Here is a 17460-nt window from a genome sequence, read left to right as displayed (position 1 = left end):
CGCTTTGTGCGTCACATGTAACGCGAAAGATTACGGAGTAGGAGAGAGTGTTGAGACAGACATCCTACCAGGGTGGAGAAAAAAAAAAAAGAAACAAGAAGCCGAGCTAGTCCTGCCTGACCCGGCCCGAGTAGACGGTTACTCAATCCGCCTTGTTAATATCATGGGTGGTCGATGCATGCTTGCTCGGGCCAAGTTTTCAAGTCTCACGTCAAGGAAAACCCATGTTGCTCGCCCCGTCGTAGTCGCTGTCTTCGGCGTCGTGCGGCGGGAGCTCCTCCACCACGACCTCGAAGGACGGCATGTTGTCGTCGGCAGCCATGACGTGGAACAGGCGTGCCAGGTCTTGGCCGTGGAACGTCCTCATGTCGTACGGCTCGCCAGCAAACACGGCCTGGCGCACATGTGCACGCAGGGCCGTTATGCCTCTAATATCCCTGTTGTTGGCGTTATGGCTACTGCTGCTGTTGCCGTCGCTGGTGAAAGCATCTGGATTCAGGCGTACGTCCGTAACGGCCGCGCTTTGCAGGGATTCGCGAGTTGGCTGACACTGGGCTATGATGCGATGCTGACCGTGACGCAGCCAGTGCACCGTGATACGGACGGCGTGGGTGCGCACTTGGGGGTGAAAGACGGAGAGGGGACGGGATAGGTGATTGCTATGGCCATTGCCGTTGCCACCGTGGTAGTTATTGGAGGCACTGGGGCCTGCTGGTTTGGTAGGGCGGATGGGCGCCAAAGGCGTCGGAAAAGAGGGACCGTCTGCCGGGTACCCCGGGACACGAAGACACTGGAAGTGCTGCGCCGGAGGCATGGGTGGGTTCATGTTATTTTGCGGACGGCCGGGGTGCGGCGGCCCGACTGCCATGCCCGATGGGTAAGGGTGTGAGGGTATTGGCATGGGCACGTTTCGCATCGAGGGCGGCGGAACTGAAGGCCCATTCGTGCCAGGGTTACCAGGGGGAGGCGGCGGAGGCCCTTGTCTGAAAACAAGGGGAGGCGAGCAAGAACGGGCAGGGCGGACAGCGCGGCCGCGTGGGGGTGCTGGATCGAAGGTGACCTCTCGAAGGGATCCCCTTGAACGGGTTTCTCCTAGTAGCTCATGAGCACCAGTAGTCGTCGCGATATAACTGCCGGGGCGACCAGAAGGACGTTGTCGATCCTTTGAAGCCCTGTTGGTCCTTGATGCGTGCTTTAGCATCATAGCCTCATCACCAGAGCTGCCCCATTCGGAAATGGCTGCAGTAGATGAATCAGAGCGGCCGGAAATGATAGAGGCGGCATCGTTGTCATTCAAGCTAGGCTCAAGAAACGTCGTCTTGAGGTCGCGGGGCCTTGCGAAGCCATTTATCGCAGTGTAGTTATGGACTGCTTCGCATGATTTTGTATGCAGAGATTCGACTGCCTTTTGGGCATTCTCACAGTGTTCTGACTCTAGTAGAAGCTCGCGAGACTCTTCGCCGCATTGCACTGCCAGTGCTTTGAAGAGCTTGCCAGAGGGATCTTTGCTGGTAACTACTTCGATATTGTCACCTTTGTTTATAAGAAACTTGCAGTTGCCTGAGATTGTCCAATCAGAACAGGGCACGGTCTTATGTAAGAGAGGTGAAGCAACTGACTTATAATTTGCGTACGGCTATCGAAGACCAGAGTCGACGGGGTTAGCAATTGGGGGGCCATGGCGGTATCTAGTGGGTGCTGAAGCTGGGTTGGAACCGGATTGGGGGCCGCTTGGAGGTACACTAGCATCGAGGAAAATAAAGTTGGCATAGATAGCTTCAGACATCATGGCCGGAGTGTCCGGAAAGCCCATCTTATTTATATGTGAGCCAAATGTGAGGTGATGATGGCTCTCTGCAGCCACGGTCCCCTTTGTGTTCGAGCTTGGTGGCAACTATTGGTCAAACGAGGCTTACAAGACGATGATGACAAGAGAGGTGAGAAGCCGTCGTACTCCTGCAACACACGCAGAACCGTTTCACTGAGTCTAGCCTCTTCGGACAACCGTGAAGATGCCGCACTGCACGTAGCCAGCCTACTGCGAGGGAGAATAGGGTCCGGCTTGGAAAGCCGCGAGGATTTTTCAAAAGTGAGGCGAGCAGTTGGGGGTTCCCGAGGTTGTTTAGGACACCCCCCTGAGAACCCCGAATCATCATCCCACACTGTCGGGTTTTAATAGAAAAGACATCTCTCGATATTGATATTTCCTAGCTGGCGAACTGATATGAGGAGGGACAGGTGCAGATTGACTCTTTGATTTTTCCCTTAGTTCAGAGTGCTGTATGGTCAACTTGGATGTGCACTTTGAGTTCACCCCGCTGAAAAAGTCGGGTTACTAGATTCCACGGAGAAGCCAATGACACGATAGGATGAGGCTGGCTAGCACTGTGGTGCCGCACTTTGCGTCCGACAACGCCACATAATCATAAGGTTTAAAAAAAAAAAAAAGGTGTCATACAAGAGCCTCTATATGCCTACAGATAATGCTACAATGCAACTGAGGCGTCCAAGAAGGAACTACCACGGGCAGGCAGCGCTGACCACCTTCGAATAGTTGTCGAACCTCACACATATCATATGGTCGATTGACCACCCATGACCTTGCACATGCGCTGACGTAAATCGGAATAGCCTTGACAGTTTTACAATGGTCATCCAGGACAGATAGAACCGATTCTGTACATTGTTTCGACTCCTACCCGACCGCCAAGCGTCCCAGCCTTGACTTGACCGCCTCGAGCAGCGCTGTCTCTCGTTCGAGGAGATCCTTGACTTGGCCAACTTTTGCGCGCCTGAGCTCTGATGGGATACGCAAGTCGGTCCGTGAAGGAGTAGGACTATCCTCTTCGACATTTGGAGCCTCAAGTGCTTTGGCTTGTTCTGCAAGCTCTTCTTTTAGCTCTGCAATCTTCTGGTATCTGTCCATGCACTGCTTGGCTCGATTTGGTCCATCTGTTGTGTGAGATGTTCCATGTATGCCGGCATCCAAAGCCTTCACTTCCTTAACCCAGTCTTGCTCTTTCTTACTAAGCTCCCGATTGGTAGCCTTATTGACCGTCTTTCTTAATTTCTCCAAGCGCCGGCTTAAGGCATCTCCTTTTTCTTTGGCGTTTTGAAGCCGCCTCTCGATAGCGGCATTACTTGGCTCGGGTTCTTCGCCCGCTTCAGCCTGGTCTTCGCCCGTAATAGCCTCGACCCTTGCCTTAACTTCGTTTGCCTTCGTAATTTGTTGTTCCAATTCTTCTTGGAGCTTTACACAACGTCGGAATACCTCAGAAGCGGCGACACCAAGCCTGTGGGTCTCATCACTAAGAATTTGGTGTGCCTCGGTGAATAGCTGTAACGTAAGTGGAGATAGTCGGATTTCTTGATTCATAATTGCCTTGTGTCGACTTGTCCGGAGCTGCTCAATAAATCTAGGAAGCACCGAACTTTCATCAAACGCGTGAGAGGGCTGATAGACAGGACGGGGCTCGAAGAACTCTAGTGGTTGAACTTCAACTTCCTGGTTGAAGGATGGCGAGTTCGCCTGTATAGGCACGAAATCGTCCTCTGGTGCGTCGAATATTAGAGCAACTGGCTCAAACGGGGTAGCAGATAATAGGAAGTAACCAAGGTCAGGGTCTCGAATTGCAACGGCTGCGCTTAGAGGTAGCTGCATATCGCTCTGAGCTGGGCTGTTATAGAGGCGCTCTCGTGTGGAGGCCTGGCCGTTGATGAGGAGGTTGATCCTGAACTCAGAACCAGCCTCCGAATCCCCCTGCAGTTCACTTTCAAGGCGGAAAACCCAGGGCGCCAAGGAAACATAGGTGAGGCTGGAGGGATGGGTGATATAGAATGAGTATCGAGAGGTAACATCAGGACTGAAGACCGGCCAAGCTTCGCTCGTTACTTCTAAAGCGGCCAGTGTGTCAAGTGTTGAAAAGGTCAATAACGTTGGTGTACCAACCAAGCGGCCCATGGTCTTCGACTTGTTCCGGGGCGGTAGCCACTGGGCCTGTGTGCCACCGACATCTAAGCAAATCTGCACCCGCCCACTGGACGAGAGCAGGCAGATTATCGACAGTGACAAGCCTTCTCGTTCGGTATCTTCCATCTCCAAGTCCTCCTCCTCGCCATACATAAGATCTTCGGTGTCGAGTTTCTCGCCAATGACAAGTATATCCGTTAGGTTGAGATCCAATTCATCCTCACTGTCGGGGCCTAGATCGAGAGGAAGCGGTCCTTGGAGACGTGGTACCACACCGGGTCGTGAAGGTCTCGTGTATACCTCTGTAGGCGGTTCTCCTGGTGGACCATCGATGACCCGTGGTTCTTGATTATCAAGATCAGACATCCAATCAAGCTGTTGCTGTGCCAATAACTTGGCTTGTTCAGATACGTTTGGGTCGTCCTCGATTGCGGCTAGGTTACCAACTATGGATATTGATAGAGATGGAATGAGAGTGGGAGGGGGGGCCCATTGACTTGGCAACAACGGACACAGAGCATACACATCACCCCCTGTCATTGCGATCCATAGTGTCATGGAAGACCAACCTCCGGATCCTCTTTCCGCGAAGGAGGCTGCCGCTACCTCCATATCGAAGGAGTCGGGAGTGAAGCCTTTCTTGACAAGATTGCTGGCGGAGAAGTTCTCGTCTAGTGACACTCCATCAGCAAGCTTCTGAAGATCTATTGTCAAAGCAGATGTATCGAAGGACCACCGGTCCTTCTGCGATAATTCCCATACTCTAACTACTGCATCCCTTGTCACCGTTACTAAGGCTGAACCATCAACCCCAAGGGGATGCCACAGGGCAGAGGCGATAGGTGAACGATCATCGGAGTGGGTTGTAGGACCAAGGGACCACGACTTTGGTTTGATCATGTCAAGACTAGGAGCCGTAAGGTGAGAGGGATCAGGAAGGAGGATGATCCGGATGGTGTGGGTAGTCAGAACGGCCATAAAGTTAGCATAGGGTGATATGATTAGCTGTTGGATATCGCTTCCAATGGTTGGAGGTTTGATGGTCTGCGCAGGGTTAGTCAAGGCCGTTGCTGAGTGATAGCTTATGGAGGAATGCCAACCCGGAAGCCTTCGGCGCATCCACTCTCGATCGAGTCTCTGATTATATCACTGTCATCGACCTCATCATCGTCTTCGCGCTTTATGTGAACATCCCCTCGGCCGCGAGCTGCCTTTTCCTGCCATCTCTCCTTGAGATAGACCAGATCACCCCAGCGGATCTCCTTCCCCACGGCAATGAAAACCTCGGACCCTCTGGTTGCGACAACTCGGCGAGGGCCAGCGTTGGCGGCTGCTGTTGAGGCATGAGAGGGTATGTTCGGGGAGCTATCAGGATTCGGAGCGAATAGCTGGTGGGCAGGCGATGGACTGGAAAGCCAGGCGGGGGTGTATGCTTTTATCTTGGGCATCTCGAATGGCGATGGTAGACGACGAGAACGAGGCGAGCGAGTGGCGCAGCTTTCAAGAGAAGTGCATGTCTGGTTGGGTATGACGGGTTGTGGAAAATGCCAAAGTGCAGCTTGAAGCCCTGAGGGATCGTCTCAGGCAAAAAGATTGCAAGGTTGCTGTTTGCAGGAGCTCTCCCTCTGATACCTGATACCAGGCTACCTAGCGTGTTGACCTAGCGCATCTCCCGCCCGTGGCTCAGGTGTGCTGGGAGCCTTGGCCAATGACATGCAGGCTCCCCAGCCAACGCTTGCTGGAGGTGCTGTAGCCTGTTCCTGTTAGTGGTGGGTAGGTACATAGGTATGTACTTAGATACTTACTTACCCACGCAGGACTGTGCTAAGCCATGAGGCGCGTCTAGACGCGACAGCTCTACTCTACCCTGTAGCTGTAGCTTACAGTAGGTAGGTTGCTTGATGTGCAGATACGTACCTGGTAGGGTAGGTACTTACATTAAAGTGGATCCAAGACCAGAGCTCATCATCTCCTTCAACTTCTCACCCATTGATTATAGTACCTCTCAGTCACTTTACAATTATCAAAGATTCTAGCAACGGACACATAAGTCTTGTGTAAATATATCTGCACTGGAGACAACGAATTTGTCCTTCAATATGCGTTCCGGCCTGCGATCAACCGTCGACCGGTTGGATCAACCTAGTGCCTATTACCACAACCGAGTGAGTGAGCTCTCATCTCGCCCAGGTAATTGCCTATCGTGTCACGGACTAGCTGACTCTGAACATCTCAGAATAATAAAAGAAGACGGAATGATCATGGGCGGGATGGCAAAGACGGCAATAAAGACGGGGATACAGACATGGCCGACGCCAAACCGGAGGAACCGCCCGAGGATCCTCTCAAGAATGCCACTACACTCTATGTTGGTAATCTGTCAGTGCCATATTCCATTTCACTTACGGACACACGCATCCCGCTATCTGGTCCATTTTCGTGCTAACAAACTCATCCTTAGGTCTTTCTATACAACTGAAGAGCAAGTTTATGAACTCTTCTCAAAATGCGGCGAGATCAAACGCTTGGTTATGGGATTGGACAAGTTTCAGAAGACGCCGTGTGGCTTCTGTTTCGTAGAGTATTACACGCACCAAGATGCCCTCGATTGTATGAAGTATATCGGTGGGACGAAGCTTGATGAGCGTGTTATCCGTACCGATCTGGATCCAGGGTTTGAAGAAGGCCGCCAATACGGTCGTGGCAAATCGGGTGGGCAGGTGCGCGACGAGTATCGTGACGACTTCGACGAGGGTAGGGGCGGTCTAGGCAGGGCCCTTCAGGCAGAAAGGCTGCGTGATTCGGAAAGGAATCGTGAGAGGGATGGCCGCCATGAAGACGACTATGGTAGACTTCGATAGGGATCGGATCACTACGAGCCAGGTCTCGAAGAAGGGGAAATGAGTAGTTAACGTAGATGATCGTGAAAAGAGCCGGCCAAATCATAATCAAAGAGAAAGAAGGAGAAGAGCGGCTGCGAGAGCCGCCGGCCATGATAAGGAATTGCGGTTGATCTCGATAGACACTGAATCACTGGGAGCAGGCTTACCTGAGATGTCATGATGACCAGAGCCTCTGGACAACGTTGTTAAATTACAATTAGCTGGGCGCATAAATAAGATACCTGAATATAACCCAACTGCAAGAGGTGCAATCGTGACTAGCTAAGTTTGTCCACAATCGCTATGCTAGTATACTTATTGGTAAGAAACCTTTGGGCTACATCGAGATCACTGGTACAGACGAGAAATGCTCTGTAATGGATTTCAATTTTTTTTCTTTTTTTGTATTGAGTGTTACATGCAAGCCGCGCTGCTCGCGCCATATCTTTCTCGTTGCGTTTATATTGCCGCAAATTTGTACAGTATTGTACACATGGATTCACCGATCGACAAGTCAGTATCCTCAAGCCCTGTATCGTGGTAATCCATAATGTATATATCTCGGTCCACATCGTAGAAGCCGTATCAATTCAATCATTGCTCTCCCCAGCCCAAAACATATCCCCTCAATCGTCTAGTAACCCGGCGGGTTCACTCGCTGTGAAACTCTCGTCCATTTCGGTAATTCTGTTAAAAAAAACCAGAGTCAGCATCGAACCGCCACCTCCCCTAGTGAAACCAGTTGGAATCTCAGAATAGTGTCAACATACTATGTATTCCCTTCCTATATCGCTTCTCTTTCCGGTCGAACATGGTGTATTTGTCCTTGGGCAGCATCTCTCCCTCAGTGGGCATCGTCTCCTTCCATGTGTCGAGGGCCTTCAACGTCTCGCCCTTCTTCGCCAGCGCCTGGTCTACCGTTGCCACGACAGCATCGACGGCCCGTAGACGCTGCCTCTGCCGAGCCTTTTGGAATCGCGAGAGCCGCCAGGGCGTCTTCCTGTAAGTATCGGTCCAGCGTCAGCAAACTAGGGATATAAGATGATCGCGAATTCGGTCTAGTCGGTCATTGGAAATTGGGAGCTTATTTCCATCATTGTGCTCGTGCTTGTGCTGATTTGAGGGACAAGAGTAATATCAACACACCATAAAAGACCGCCGAATAGGGCGTTTGTCGGTCTGAAGGCGCCGAACATGGTGATGTGAGGGTGATGTTGGCGTTGAGGGGGGTTGATGTGGTTCGTCAATTAACGGCGCCCCTACAGATTGGAAAAGTTTCGGCGCGGCAGACCGCCGGCGTAGAAAGCTGGGGCACACGAGCCAAGGGTGCCGACCGGCTGGTTCCACCTCAACTACAGCGCTGGGGCTGCTGTTAAGGCCCCACTGTAAACTACCGCAGACAGTCGCATCCACTCAAACGACTCTATCTGTATAGTATCCAGACCAGACCAGACATAGAGCCCTCATCGTCAGTCAGTCCGTCCGTCGACCGATAGACGACCATCACAAATGATCGACAGATAGCAAAAGGCCACGCTAAATACACAAGCTAATCCTAAACTACTCGTGGCACCTACAACCCCCCAGACCAAAGCCATCAACTCAACCATCTAACTCGATCATTCCTCTTAACCCAACAACACCTGAACCATGTCGTATTACTTCGTCATAGTCGGGACAGAAGACAACCCGCTCTTCGAGTACGAATTCGGCACCTCGAAGGCCGGCGGCGACGGCCAGGCGCGCTTCCCCGAGCAAGCGCACCACATGAACCAGTTCATCGTGCACAGCAGTCTGGACATCGTAGAGGAAGTCCAATGGGGCAATGGACAGATGTGAGCAGCCTCACTTTCCACCCACCTGCCTCCCCCGTTCTGTTCCTTTATTACCCCAGGAATTAACCTCTCTCCCACCCATAGGTATCTCAAGTGCATCGACCGCTTCTTCAACAACTTCGTGTCCTGCTTCTTGACAGGCGGCAACGTGAAGTTCATGCTCCTGCACCAGCCGCCCGCGTCGTCTTCGTCTTCGTCCGGCGGCGGCATCACCAACCCGCGCTCGTCGACGTCTACCATCGCCACGAACCCGACGAGTCCGCAGACCGAGGAGGCCGTGCGCGCCTTCATGCTCGAGGTCTACGAGTCGTGGGTCAAGGCCATCATGAGCCCCTTTTATCGCGCCAACATGGAGGTCCGTAGTCCTATTTTCCGCCAGCGGGTGGCTGCTGCTGGTCGCAAGTACTTGTAATATCTAATATCTTCGGGTCGGTCATGATGTGTGTGTGATGTGGGTGTATATATCTCTTGGTTGGTCATTACAGAGGACGTCAAGCATCGAAAAGGAGGTATATGCCTGGCCTAGGTATCGTGCGAGCGGCGTTTGGAGTTTTAGACTAGATACCATGATTATTTTACAAATACCAAGTCACATGAAACAGAAAGTTGACAATCAAGTATTTGTGTTCATATTGCAATATTAGAATTGCATCTGTATTGATCAGTGCTGTGCACTACTACAGTCGGCAGACGCCTTCCCTTCATGGGCAATCAATCCATCGTGTAAACCCGAGCCAACCCATAAACCACCAACGCCTAATATCACACAATGTTTGTGTATCATGCAGCAGAACGACGCGCGAATACTGAAAGCAAAATATTTCCTCCATCTTCTAGAGTACACCATAGGCCGTGTACAAGTGAGCCAATTGCCCTTGTGCCATGTGAGTTGGTATGGATAGTAGAGGTGCAATGTTGGAGGGAAACCGAGCAAAACCGGCTTAACCACCGAAACCGTAGAGGGTACGGCCCTGTCGCTTCAAGGCGTAAACGACATCGAGAGATGTGACGGTCTTGCGCTTGGCGTGCTCAGTGTATGTAACAGCATCTCGGATGACACCTTCGAGGAAAGACTTGAGGACACCGCGAGTCTCTTCGTAGATCACTGTAGATGGTTGGTTAATACGTGTATTTGAAGAGCATGCGATGGGTGCCTAAGTGTGCTTGGGTATTACTTACTAGCAGAGATACGCTTGACACCACCACGACGAGCGAGACGTCGGATAGCGGGCTTGGTGATACCCTGAATGTTGTCACGAAGAATCTTGCGATGACGCTTGGCACCTCCCTTTCCGAGACCCTTGCCACCTTTGCCGCCTATTGACAGTGGGTTAGCATGTACAGTTGAAGAGACATGAAGCAATCGATATCGATGAGACTTGACTGATGAAATTACAGGCGAGGCGATAACAGATTGTAAACGCGACGCGTCAAGTGGTACAAGGCCATGCCCACCACGGTGCCCCACTCCCGTTCAAGAGCGACGATACATCCGCATCAAAGCAGCCAATGACGCGACGGCGATGTGGTGACCGCGTAACAATGCAAAGTGAAATTTACTTACGTCCAGTCATATTGATGGATGTTAATTAGCGTTGAGGATGTGTATTGGTGATGGAAAGATGTTGTTGATGGCGGCGATTGATGCGCGTTATTGATGGTACGTGTTGTTGTATGGAGGAAATAGGGAGAGAAAGAGGGAAAAGCGCTGGAAATCGGGCGCTGGGGGGATAAGATTTAAAGAGCGGTTTGGGGGTGGCAGTTGCTGATTGCAACTTGGTCTGGTACGTAGTTGCCTTGGAAAAATAAAGTGGCCGTTCGGGCCAATCAGAAAATTCGGTGCAATGCGCTGATTCTCGAATTCAAAGGGGGCCTGGTTGCGCTTCCGAACGGCACGCTAATTCCTGGCCGATTTGGCTGTGGTTTTGGGACTGATTTACCTCCTAGCGTGGAACTGACGACGACCCCCTGCTAATGTCGGTGGTCTGTGCTTGCAGTCTATTCTTATTTGGGATCCACTGATGTGACGTGACGCACGCTAGGATGGACGACGTAGGTACCTTCAAAGTTGCTATCCGCTTTGAATGTTTGTCAACAGGTTTGGAACAGATATTTGCTTACACATAGTAAGTAGCACGCATGCATATACATTGGACTCTGTGAGGGATGACCTCAGCCATACCATATAGCTGAAGTTATCAGTGGTTACTTGCATCTCAGTTATTAGGGTACCAACGTTAAGATATTGGTACATCATGAAGTACCGACATCACCCACCTAAGTAGGTACTTAGGTACCTGTTAATACTTAGGCATGGAAATGCCAACGAATACGGAAAATTCCATGTGAATGTTTTAAAGCATGATAACGTCCTTACTTTCGTATAGCAGTGTGGCTAGTGACTCCTGGTTGTCTTTCAGGTAAATGAAATGCCCCAAGGAGAATGAACACCTACAACAGTTGTATCACTTTGACTTGCGAGGTCCGCAATTGCTTGATGATGCCCCGTTTACATAAGTGTGAAGAGGCTGCCAGTAGTGTACACCTTTCCGTAATGCAACCCCGATTGTATACACAAAAAGACCAGTCCCCAATGATTGCTGACCTTCCTTGGATGGTCTATCATGCCCTTGAACGCCCGTTGCCATGCAAGTCCTTAACTAAACTTCACCAGACGCCACGCCTGCCTACCTAGACGCTAACCTAGACGCCAGAGGCTAGCACCTCGCCCTGCTCCCTGGACAGCTCCAGTCCTAGCATTGTGCCACGCATTTCCCGAACCAATGGGCAAACAGACCATTTCCGTATCCCGTTGATTCATAACGAAATCTTTCATGTACTTCAAATAGGTAAGCGCATGCCCGACGCCCGACTATTACCACTTGTGTCATCCCATCATAGAATCGTCAAAACTATCGTCATCTTCCAGGCTTTCAATAGCCTCTTTGATCTGTTGGCTTGCCTAGTATCTAGTTTTAGCATCGAAAGGGGCTTTAGGGGTTGCAACTCGGAACTGACCTTTGGATCGAGATTCAGCGCTATCGTGAAGTGCCTGACAGCAGAGCCCTTGTCATTCAAGGTTTTATATAACTTGCCAAGTAAGAAGTGAACCGTGGCCTCGTCTGGCGCAAGTGTCTTCAGTATCTCAAGCTCTTTTTGCGCTGCATCGAGTCGATTCAAGGCAAGCAACGCTCGAGCTTTCTTGTACCTGGTCTGGGCGGCATAAGGTGCGAGTTCCGTCGCTTTGCTGAAATACTGCAGTGCAGGCACAATCTGGTGTTGCTTCTCTAGAACATTACCAATACAACAGATTAAGACGGCGTTGGTGGGGTTGATGATAGATGCAGAATGAAAGTGTGTGTAGGCCTTGTCAAAGCTGCCGAGCTTTTCATAGACTCGACCGATGCCATAGTAGGCGTTATAATGGCGGCGGTCTGCTGATATTGCCATCCGATACGCTGTGAGGGCTTTCTCATATTCTTCGTTGGACACGTGCTCGTGCCCTTGCAACGTGAACGCATAGGCGAACTTGGGATTCAGTTGAGTGGCACGTTTGAAACACCTTAGGGCCTGTTCATGATCCCGGGCAAGGGACCACGCATTGCCCAAAGCACACCACGCTTGTGGTGAGTGCCAAGATGAATCCACCAACTCATGGGCAAGGAATGAGAGATCCGTTTCTCTTTTGAGATGCCAAAGGATCGTAGAGTAGACTTCCATGTCATCGAGGCGAGTAGGCGCTATTATCCGTAATTGCCGATAGTACGTCTCCGCTTCAGCATAAGATGCTTGCTCGTAGTATGCTCGACCAATTTGAGACAGCACCCAAGGGGTCTCTTGATGTGTACGTGGTAGTGATGTATATGCAGTCAAAGCATCCACAGATCGGTACTGAGAAAGCGCTAGGTACCCAGATCCGAACTTTTTCAGTAGTTCAATCAAGTACCTCAGCGTCTCCTCAATCTTGACTATGTCAGGTTCTACAGACTTGACAACTGGCGGCTGAGATACCTCCTTGATCCTGGGTTGCGGCTCAGCTTGATCTACATCCATACCATTCTCTTCAAGGGGTTTCCTGTTTCCACTAACAGCCCTCCCAACAGCAGCACCGCTAGAGTTGGGCCTCAATATACGGGAGATTTGAGGCCTGGCCTTCTTCAACTCTCTTGTTGCTGTAGCGCCTACAGTAGCCGCTCCTACATTCGCCTTTGCGTTGGCGCCTCTAAAGAGTCTCGCACTTCTCCGTTGCGGTGCACCGGGCTCCTCAGATTGCTGCCTAAGTTGTACAGGATGACCAGAAACCGTTCTCTTTCGTTCTATTCCTGATACAGCCGCCGCCCTAAGAACAGCTGGGTTTGGATCAGAAGGTATTTCGTCTTGAGCTTTCTGGCCTCTTTTGCTGGCCAACCGATATCCCGGCTTAGGGGCCGCTTCCACTAGTCCGGGATCCGTAAGTTGCGTATTTCTCGTTCTTCGAGGCGCTTGAGGAGGCTCCACGGCTAGGCCTATTCTAGAAAAATTTGGATCTATGTTTGCCACTGATGGCGACTCTTGCGGGTCATGGACTGGGTCAGGCAACGTGGGCATCTTGGAGCGGATTCTGGACATAAAATCGTTCTCTCTAGCACCTGCGTTGAGAAAGTTGTTGCCAAGAAGAATTTCATTTGGAGCACCTGCGCGCTGTGACTCAAACGGGTCCATGGAATCAAATATTGCAGACCGTGTAGAAGACTTCTTATCAATGGGGTTTATTATGCCGTTATCCTTCTGTTCCACCAGAACCCCCAGAGGTTGGTCAAAACTAAGCCCGTCTATTAAAACGTCATTAAGCTTAAAGATGTTTTGTGTCCGTACGTTCACGCCCATATCGCACAGGGCTGTGAATGCATCCCACATGAATGGGTTCGTTTTCAGGGCCTCCTCGAAGTTTATGATTGCTTTCTTTTTGTCATCGTATGCCCTGTACAGTTTCCCGAGCAAACACGAGACACTGGCAGAGTCTGGGTTTGGGGCTCTTGCGATTGCTGAGTGTTTGCCAAAGTTTGACTTGTGAGACCAAAGACCTCTAGACTTCTCGAGGGCGTTGATACCATCTTTGTATCTTTCGAGCAGCAGACATGTTTGGGCAAATATATATGCGCAGTTGAGATGGATACCGCGATACCCATTAGATTTGCTGATTTCGTACGCCGTTCTGTAGTCCCCCAATCGAAAGTGGCAGAGCGCAAGCAGATACGCGGATTCGTTCGAGCGACGATCGTGTGCGTCTAGTCTCTCTGAGAAGAAGAGCGCATTCTCATATGAGTGGTTGTCGAGGTGGTAATGTACGAGCTGCCTTAGCTGAGCTGTAACTGCGGAGGCCGAAGGCGCCATGGTGACGATCAAGGTCGAATCGGTCAGTGGTGGGTAATGTGACACTATTGTCGAATAGCCATGTGGTCGCTCCGTGCTCCCGCCAGCTCTATGCTTAGCGGAAGCGAGAGGTCAAAGTCAAAACCCAGTCTCTGGAAGGGAGCCAAGGGCTTGTTCCCGTCTTGCAAAAGATTCTGCACCTCTGACAGCAATCCCTCGACAAAGACCGGCCCGTGAATGAAAGTAATGGTAAGGATTATAATTAAAAGGCAGGCTGTACAAAAGCAGCACTAGTTTCAAGGGATGATTTCGGGTCGACTCGTGGTTTCGAGAGATGGGCAACGGCGGAAAGAAGAAATCCAGTTTAAGAGGTTTCGACAGCCTTTAGTAAGGAGACATGCCTGGGAGAAAGTGCTCCTGGGGCTGCTGGGCGTGATGTCAAAGAAACAGCTCTGTGGTATATTATAACGAATCCATTAGAAAGACCGGACCGAACGTTAGTGCTCTCTCTGCGCAGAATTGTTCCAGCTTCGGAGGCTCGAGAAAGGCCCTTGGGATAATATCATGCACGGGGTGGGCTGGCGGGATTGTCGACGACAACAACAACAACACAGCACTGGAGGCGATTGCCAGTTAATCCAGCTTAGCGATTTTGGCATGTTATGGTGGAGTGACGCTGGCAGGGGGGGGCTACAGGCCGCTTGATTGGCTGTGAAACGCTCGAGTTGGCCTGGCAGAGCAACAGCACAGCGCTAACGCCATTGGGTACCTGACGAAAGCCTTGTGCAGTCCCTACTGGACAAAGAGGTATCCAGTACCGGTGCTAGCCACTATCGCCCCGTGGGCATGCAAGTACCTGGAGACTTGCCCAATAAACGCACTTCGCAAGGAATACCTACCTGTACAGGGATGGGCACGCCTTTTAGGGGGCACCAAAGGGTCTCCACTACCTAGATGCGGCTGCTCCCATTCACTCTTGAGGTGGCTGGAGACTCTACTCTCTTTGTGCTTTGTCCTCTGCCACATCAACGTCCGAGCTCTTCGCCATTGGCCCGCAAACCGAGAGTTCTCTGCATACTACCTACCACAACGAACCCTTGCGCGTGTTATATGAGAAAAGGGTTTGCATCAAGCAGGAGCTAGGGGAAATCCAGACACGCGCACTAAGATGGCCCAGAAAGCGCGCAAGGACAGGGCGAAGTCTAACGCCACTGCTCTCAAGAACCTACACATTGGCACACTGGTTGTCAATACTTTATTTGTTCTCTGGAATCTACTTTTCAAACGGAGATCTCTACTTCTCTATGTGGTCCTCTCTCTCCCAGGCTTTATTTGTGAGTTTGTCTTGGAATCAACTGGCCGTCCTAAGTATGACCCATCCAACAACTCTCTCAAAACGGCTGGCGAAGACCTATCCGCCCCTGGTCTTACAGAGTACATGTTCGACGTTATTTGGGTTACCTGGGCTTCTGTTGTTCTAGTCGCCTTCTTCGGGAACTGGGGCTGGCTTCTCTGGTCCGTTGTCCCAGCCTATGGGGCATTCAAAGGGTTCGGTGTTGCTCGTGGTATGGCAGGGATGAGGCAGGCGCAACAGCAGCAGCCCGGAGGGGCTCAAGCAGCGGGGAACAGAAAGCAAAGGCGGGCAGCTTGAGCAATACTATCTCCATTGGGGGCAATTCTTGATATGAAGACGAGCATGGTCAAAGCCATATCCAGACGTATCTCGAACGGGCCATCGTTCAGTTGTCTACCCCATGATTATCGAACTTCTTTGTCCATTCTTCGAGGAGTTCTTCACTCGCATCCTTCACCAGGACGTGGATATGTTCAAGACTACGAACACTTTGCAATGCAACCCAATTCTTGAACCACAAAACCTTGGTCTCCCCATCTGGCCCGAGCTTATCCACGAAGAACTCTCTGACAAAGTTTGAGATGACCTGACGACTCTCTACGGTCATATCGCCAGTCTCTGGATCGGTATCGATTATAGTCCTCGACCATACGACTATATGAGTAATGTCCGGCGTCAGACCGTACGGCCAATCATTGATGAGGACCGAGTAGTCCGAGGGGTCATCAAAGGGCACAGAAGAAGCCGGTGTGAAAGGAGGCGATCCCCATGCTTTTGGCAAGCGATGAATTAGAAGATAGTTAGTCATGGATCCATAGTGGGCCTTGGTTTCAGCTGTCCATGCCATATATCGCCGTAGATCACTTGGCTTCCGTTTGAGGACCGAGAGGTTATTTTCACCTAGTGCCCGTGCGTTAGCCTTCCAATCAACATCTTAAAATCAGGTTCAATAGCCTGCCATACCAATGATATTTTTCAGGTCTTCCCAGTCATGGTAGTGAAACTCGTCATCAGTTTGAGACAAAACCCACTTGTCAACCTCTGTCAAAGGAAACGGTGCCTCTATTGGCGGTGTATTGGCGGGCATGTCACCCATGATGCTGTCAATGGCTATAATCTCGTCTTCGGATCAAAGTTTCGGGGCTATCTCGGAAAGCGGCCGGCGTTAGGCAGGTCTTGCTGGGTTAAGGAAATAATGGACGATAGTTACGCCTGCCCTCAGTTAAAACGTGGAGAGAAATGGCCCGGTTAGCAGCCGGCCCTCAAGAAAGCGGGGGCTGAGATCGCCCCACCACCGGCGCCGAAGATAGGGTCAAGCAAACATACTGTAGATAAATGTTAACAGCGAGTAGGAACACTTACGTGATACATCGTGTCAGGAATAAGTACGCCCGGCTATCTACATTCCACTAGTGTAGCCCGAGCTGTATCGGCATATTACCGTTTTATCAGAGATCTGACATATGTGTAAGTGACACACTGGGTCATATTTACTAAAAATGTCCACCAATGCTCAATACAGGTATACAGGTATACAGGTATAGAGCTGTTCAAAGCGTTCCTACAATGCAAGTCGAATATTTTGACAACTCTTTTGATTCTATAGGGTCAAGAACTGTTCTGCAGTCAAGAAAATGAATTGAAGAGGGTATAAAAGGGGCATAATAATTAGATAATTGAAAGCAAATAGCAGGGATGCTGAGCCAACCGGACCACCCAGGACAGCAGTGCCGAACACTGGCAGCTGTCGCGGTTGGGCGCCACCCCGCATCGAGTCCGCACCTACCTAGCCGATCTCTGGCCGATAGGGTAGCTTATCGATAAAAGCACTGTTGGTAGGTAGACTGTAGACATACCCATGACAGACCCATGATATCTCAATATGGAAGATCTCCCCATTCGACCCAATTGATCAATCAATCAGCCCACTTGGTCCAGCTTCAAGCACTGGCGCCATTCCGACTTTTGTTGGGTACTTCCTGGCCCAAGCCCGAAAAGTGACAGTAAGCTTCCTGGAACCCTCCACGCCTCTCCCACCAGTTTCAACGTGGGGTGTTAAATACAAGA

The 17460-nt window shown here is 50.8% G+C and overlaps 9 protein-coding genes across 9 annotated transcripts; 3 read left to right on the top strand and 6 right to left on the bottom strand.

Moving 5' to 3' along the window:
- Nucleotides 1-211: 211 nt before the first annotated feature.
- F5B22DRAFT_637688 (uncharacterized protein) lies at nt 212-1680 on the bottom strand (the record flags this gene model as incomplete). Its single annotated transcript, XM_047977475.1, has 2 exons — nt 212-1560; nt 1620-1680. The coding sequence occupies 2 exons, from the start codon at nt 1678-1680 to the stop codon at nt 212-214; spliced, it is 1410 nt and encodes a 469-aa protein (XP_047828938.1).
- A 552-nt stretch (nt 1681-2232) lies between these two features.
- On the bottom strand, nt 2233-5743 carry F5B22DRAFT_300278 (uncharacterized protein). The gene is made up of 2 exons (XM_047970516.1): nt 5071-5743; nt 2233-5014 (listed from the first exon to the last, which is right to left on the bottom strand). Exons 1-2 carry the CDS (start codon nt 5416-5418, stop codon nt 2696-2698), a joined length of 2667 nt encoding a protein of 888 aa, XP_047828937.1. The 5' UTR covers nt 5419-5743; the 3' UTR covers nt 2233-2695.
- A 326-nt stretch (nt 5744-6069) lies between these two features.
- F5B22DRAFT_648498 (nuclear cap-binding protein subunit 2) lies at nt 6070-6831 on the top strand (the record flags this gene model as incomplete). Its single annotated transcript, XM_047979022.1, has 3 exons — nt 6070-6135; nt 6207-6349; nt 6432-6831. 3 exons carry the CDS (start codon nt 6070-6072, stop codon nt 6829-6831), a joined length of 609 nt encoding a protein of 202 aa, XP_047828936.1.
- Nucleotides 6832-7193: 362 nt separating this feature from the next.
- Nucleotides 7194-8110, bottom strand: F5B22DRAFT_614742 (mitochondrial 54S ribosomal protein YmL31). The gene is made up of 3 exons (XM_047975480.1): nt 7999-8110; nt 7623-7852; nt 7194-7539 (listed from the first exon to the last, which is right to left on the bottom strand). Exons 1-3 carry the CDS (start codon nt 8046-8048, stop codon nt 7487-7489), a joined length of 333 nt encoding a protein of 110 aa, XP_047828935.1. The 5' UTR covers nt 8049-8110; the 3' UTR covers nt 7194-7486.
- Nucleotides 8111-9790, top strand: F5B22DRAFT_614739 (Sedlin). The gene is made up of 2 exons (XM_047975479.1): nt 8111-8687; nt 8772-9790. The coding sequence occupies exons 1-2, from the start codon at nt 8503-8505 to the stop codon at nt 9097-9099; spliced, it is 513 nt and encodes a 170-aa protein (XP_047828934.1). The 5' UTR covers nt 8111-8502; the 3' UTR covers nt 9100-9790.
- F5B22DRAFT_637684 (histone H4.1) lies at nt 9629-10261 on the bottom strand (the record flags this gene model as incomplete). The annotated part of the gene is made up of 3 exons (XM_047977474.1): nt 9629-9792; nt 9867-10004; nt 10252-10261. 3 exons carry the CDS (start codon nt 10259-10261, stop codon nt 9629-9631), a joined length of 312 nt encoding a protein of 103 aa, XP_047828933.1.
- Nucleotides 10262-11027: 766 nt separating this feature from the next.
- F5B22DRAFT_614737 (tetratricopeptide) lies at nt 11028-14683 on the bottom strand. The gene is made up of 2 exons (XM_047975478.1): nt 11706-14683; nt 11028-11649 (listed from the first exon to the last, which is right to left on the bottom strand). Exons 1-2 carry the CDS (start codon nt 14058-14060, stop codon nt 11575-11577), a joined length of 2430 nt encoding a protein of 809 aa, XP_047828932.1. The 5' UTR covers nt 14061-14683; the 3' UTR covers nt 11028-11574.
- A 6-nt stretch (nt 14684-14689) lies between these two features.
- F5B22DRAFT_300093 (uncharacterized protein) lies at nt 14690-15734 on the top strand. The gene has a single exon (XM_047970514.1). It carries the CDS (start codon nt 15208-15210, stop codon nt 15688-15690), a length of 483 nt encoding a protein of 160 aa, XP_047828931.1. The 5' UTR covers nt 14690-15207; the 3' UTR covers nt 15691-15734.
- On the bottom strand, nt 15735-17073 carry F5B22DRAFT_300126 (uncharacterized protein). The gene is made up of 4 exons (XM_047970515.1): nt 16888-17073; nt 16756-16817; nt 16357-16536; nt 15735-16293 (listed from the first exon to the last, which is right to left on the bottom strand). The coding sequence occupies exons 3-4, from the start codon at nt 16487-16489 to the stop codon at nt 15779-15781; spliced, it is 648 nt and encodes a 215-aa protein (XP_047828930.1). The 5' UTR covers nt 16490-16536; nt 16756-16817; nt 16888-17073; the 3' UTR covers nt 15735-15778.
- Nucleotides 17074-17460: the final 387 nt, after the last annotated feature.

This window comes from Xylaria bambusicola, assembly GCF_022495145.1.
Source record: "Xylaria bambusicola strain CBS 139988 unplaced genomic scaffold F5B22scaffold_34, whole genome shotgun sequence".
Lineage (NCBI taxonomy): Eukaryota > Fungi > Ascomycota > Sordariomycetes > Xylariales > Xylariaceae > Xylaria > Xylaria bambusicola.
Note: the sequence above shows the minus strand (reverse complement) of the source record. Positions and strands in the feature narration are given on the sequence as shown.

What these genes read in the sequence shown, in the direction of transcription:
- F5B22DRAFT_300278 (XM_047970516.1), bottom strand. Translation starts at nt 5,418, where the DNA reads ATGCCCAAGATAAAAGCATACACCCCCGCCTGGCTTTCCAGTCCATCG. An exon ending in GATGCGCCGAAGGCTTCCGG is followed by an intron (nt 5,015 to 5,070) that starts GTTGGCATTCCT and finishes AACCCTGCGCAG; the next exon opens with ACCATCAAACCTCCAACCAT.
- F5B22DRAFT_614742 (XM_047975480.1), bottom strand. Translation starts at nt 8,048, where the DNA reads ATGTTCGGCGCCTTCAGACCGACAAACGCCCTATTCGGCGGTCTTTTA. An exon ending in CTATTCGGCGGTCTTTTATG is followed by an intron (nt 7,853 to 7,998) that starts GTGTGTTGATAT and finishes CGATACTTACAG; the next exon opens with GAAGACGCCCTGGCGGCTCT. An exon ending in ATATAGGAAGGGAATACATA is followed by an intron (nt 7,540 to 7,622) that starts GTATGTTGACAC and finishes TTTTTTTAACAG; the next exon opens with AATTACCGAAATGGACGAGA.
- F5B22DRAFT_614739 (XM_047975479.1), top strand. Translation starts at nt 8,503, where the DNA reads ATGTCGTATTACTTCGTCATAGTCGGGACAGAAGACAACCCGCTCTTC. An exon ending in CAATGGGGCAATGGACAGAT is followed by an intron (nt 8,688 to 8,771) that starts GTGAGCAGCCTC and finishes TCCCACCCATAG; the next exon opens with GTATCTCAAGTGCATCGACC.
- F5B22DRAFT_614737 (XM_047975478.1), bottom strand. Translation starts at nt 14,060, where the DNA reads ATGGCGCCTTCGGCCTCCGCAGTTACAGCTCAGCTAAGGCAGCTCGTA. An exon ending in CGCTGAATCTCGATCCAAAG is followed by an intron (nt 11,650 to 11,705) that starts GTCAGTTCCGAG and finishes ACTAGATACTAG; the next exon opens with GCAAGCCAACAGATCAAAGA.
- F5B22DRAFT_300093 (XM_047970514.1), top strand. Translation starts at nt 15,208, where the DNA reads ATGGCCCAGAAAGCGCGCAAGGACAGGGCGAAGTCTAACGCCACTGCT.
- F5B22DRAFT_300126 (XM_047970515.1), bottom strand. Translation starts at nt 16,489, where the DNA reads ATGGGTGACATGCCCGCCAATACACCGCCAATAGAGGCACCGTTTCCT. An exon ending in AGACCTGAAAAATATCATTG is followed by an intron (nt 16,294 to 16,356) that starts GTATGGCAGGCT and finishes CACGGGCACTAG; the next exon opens with GTGAAAATAACCTCTCGGTC.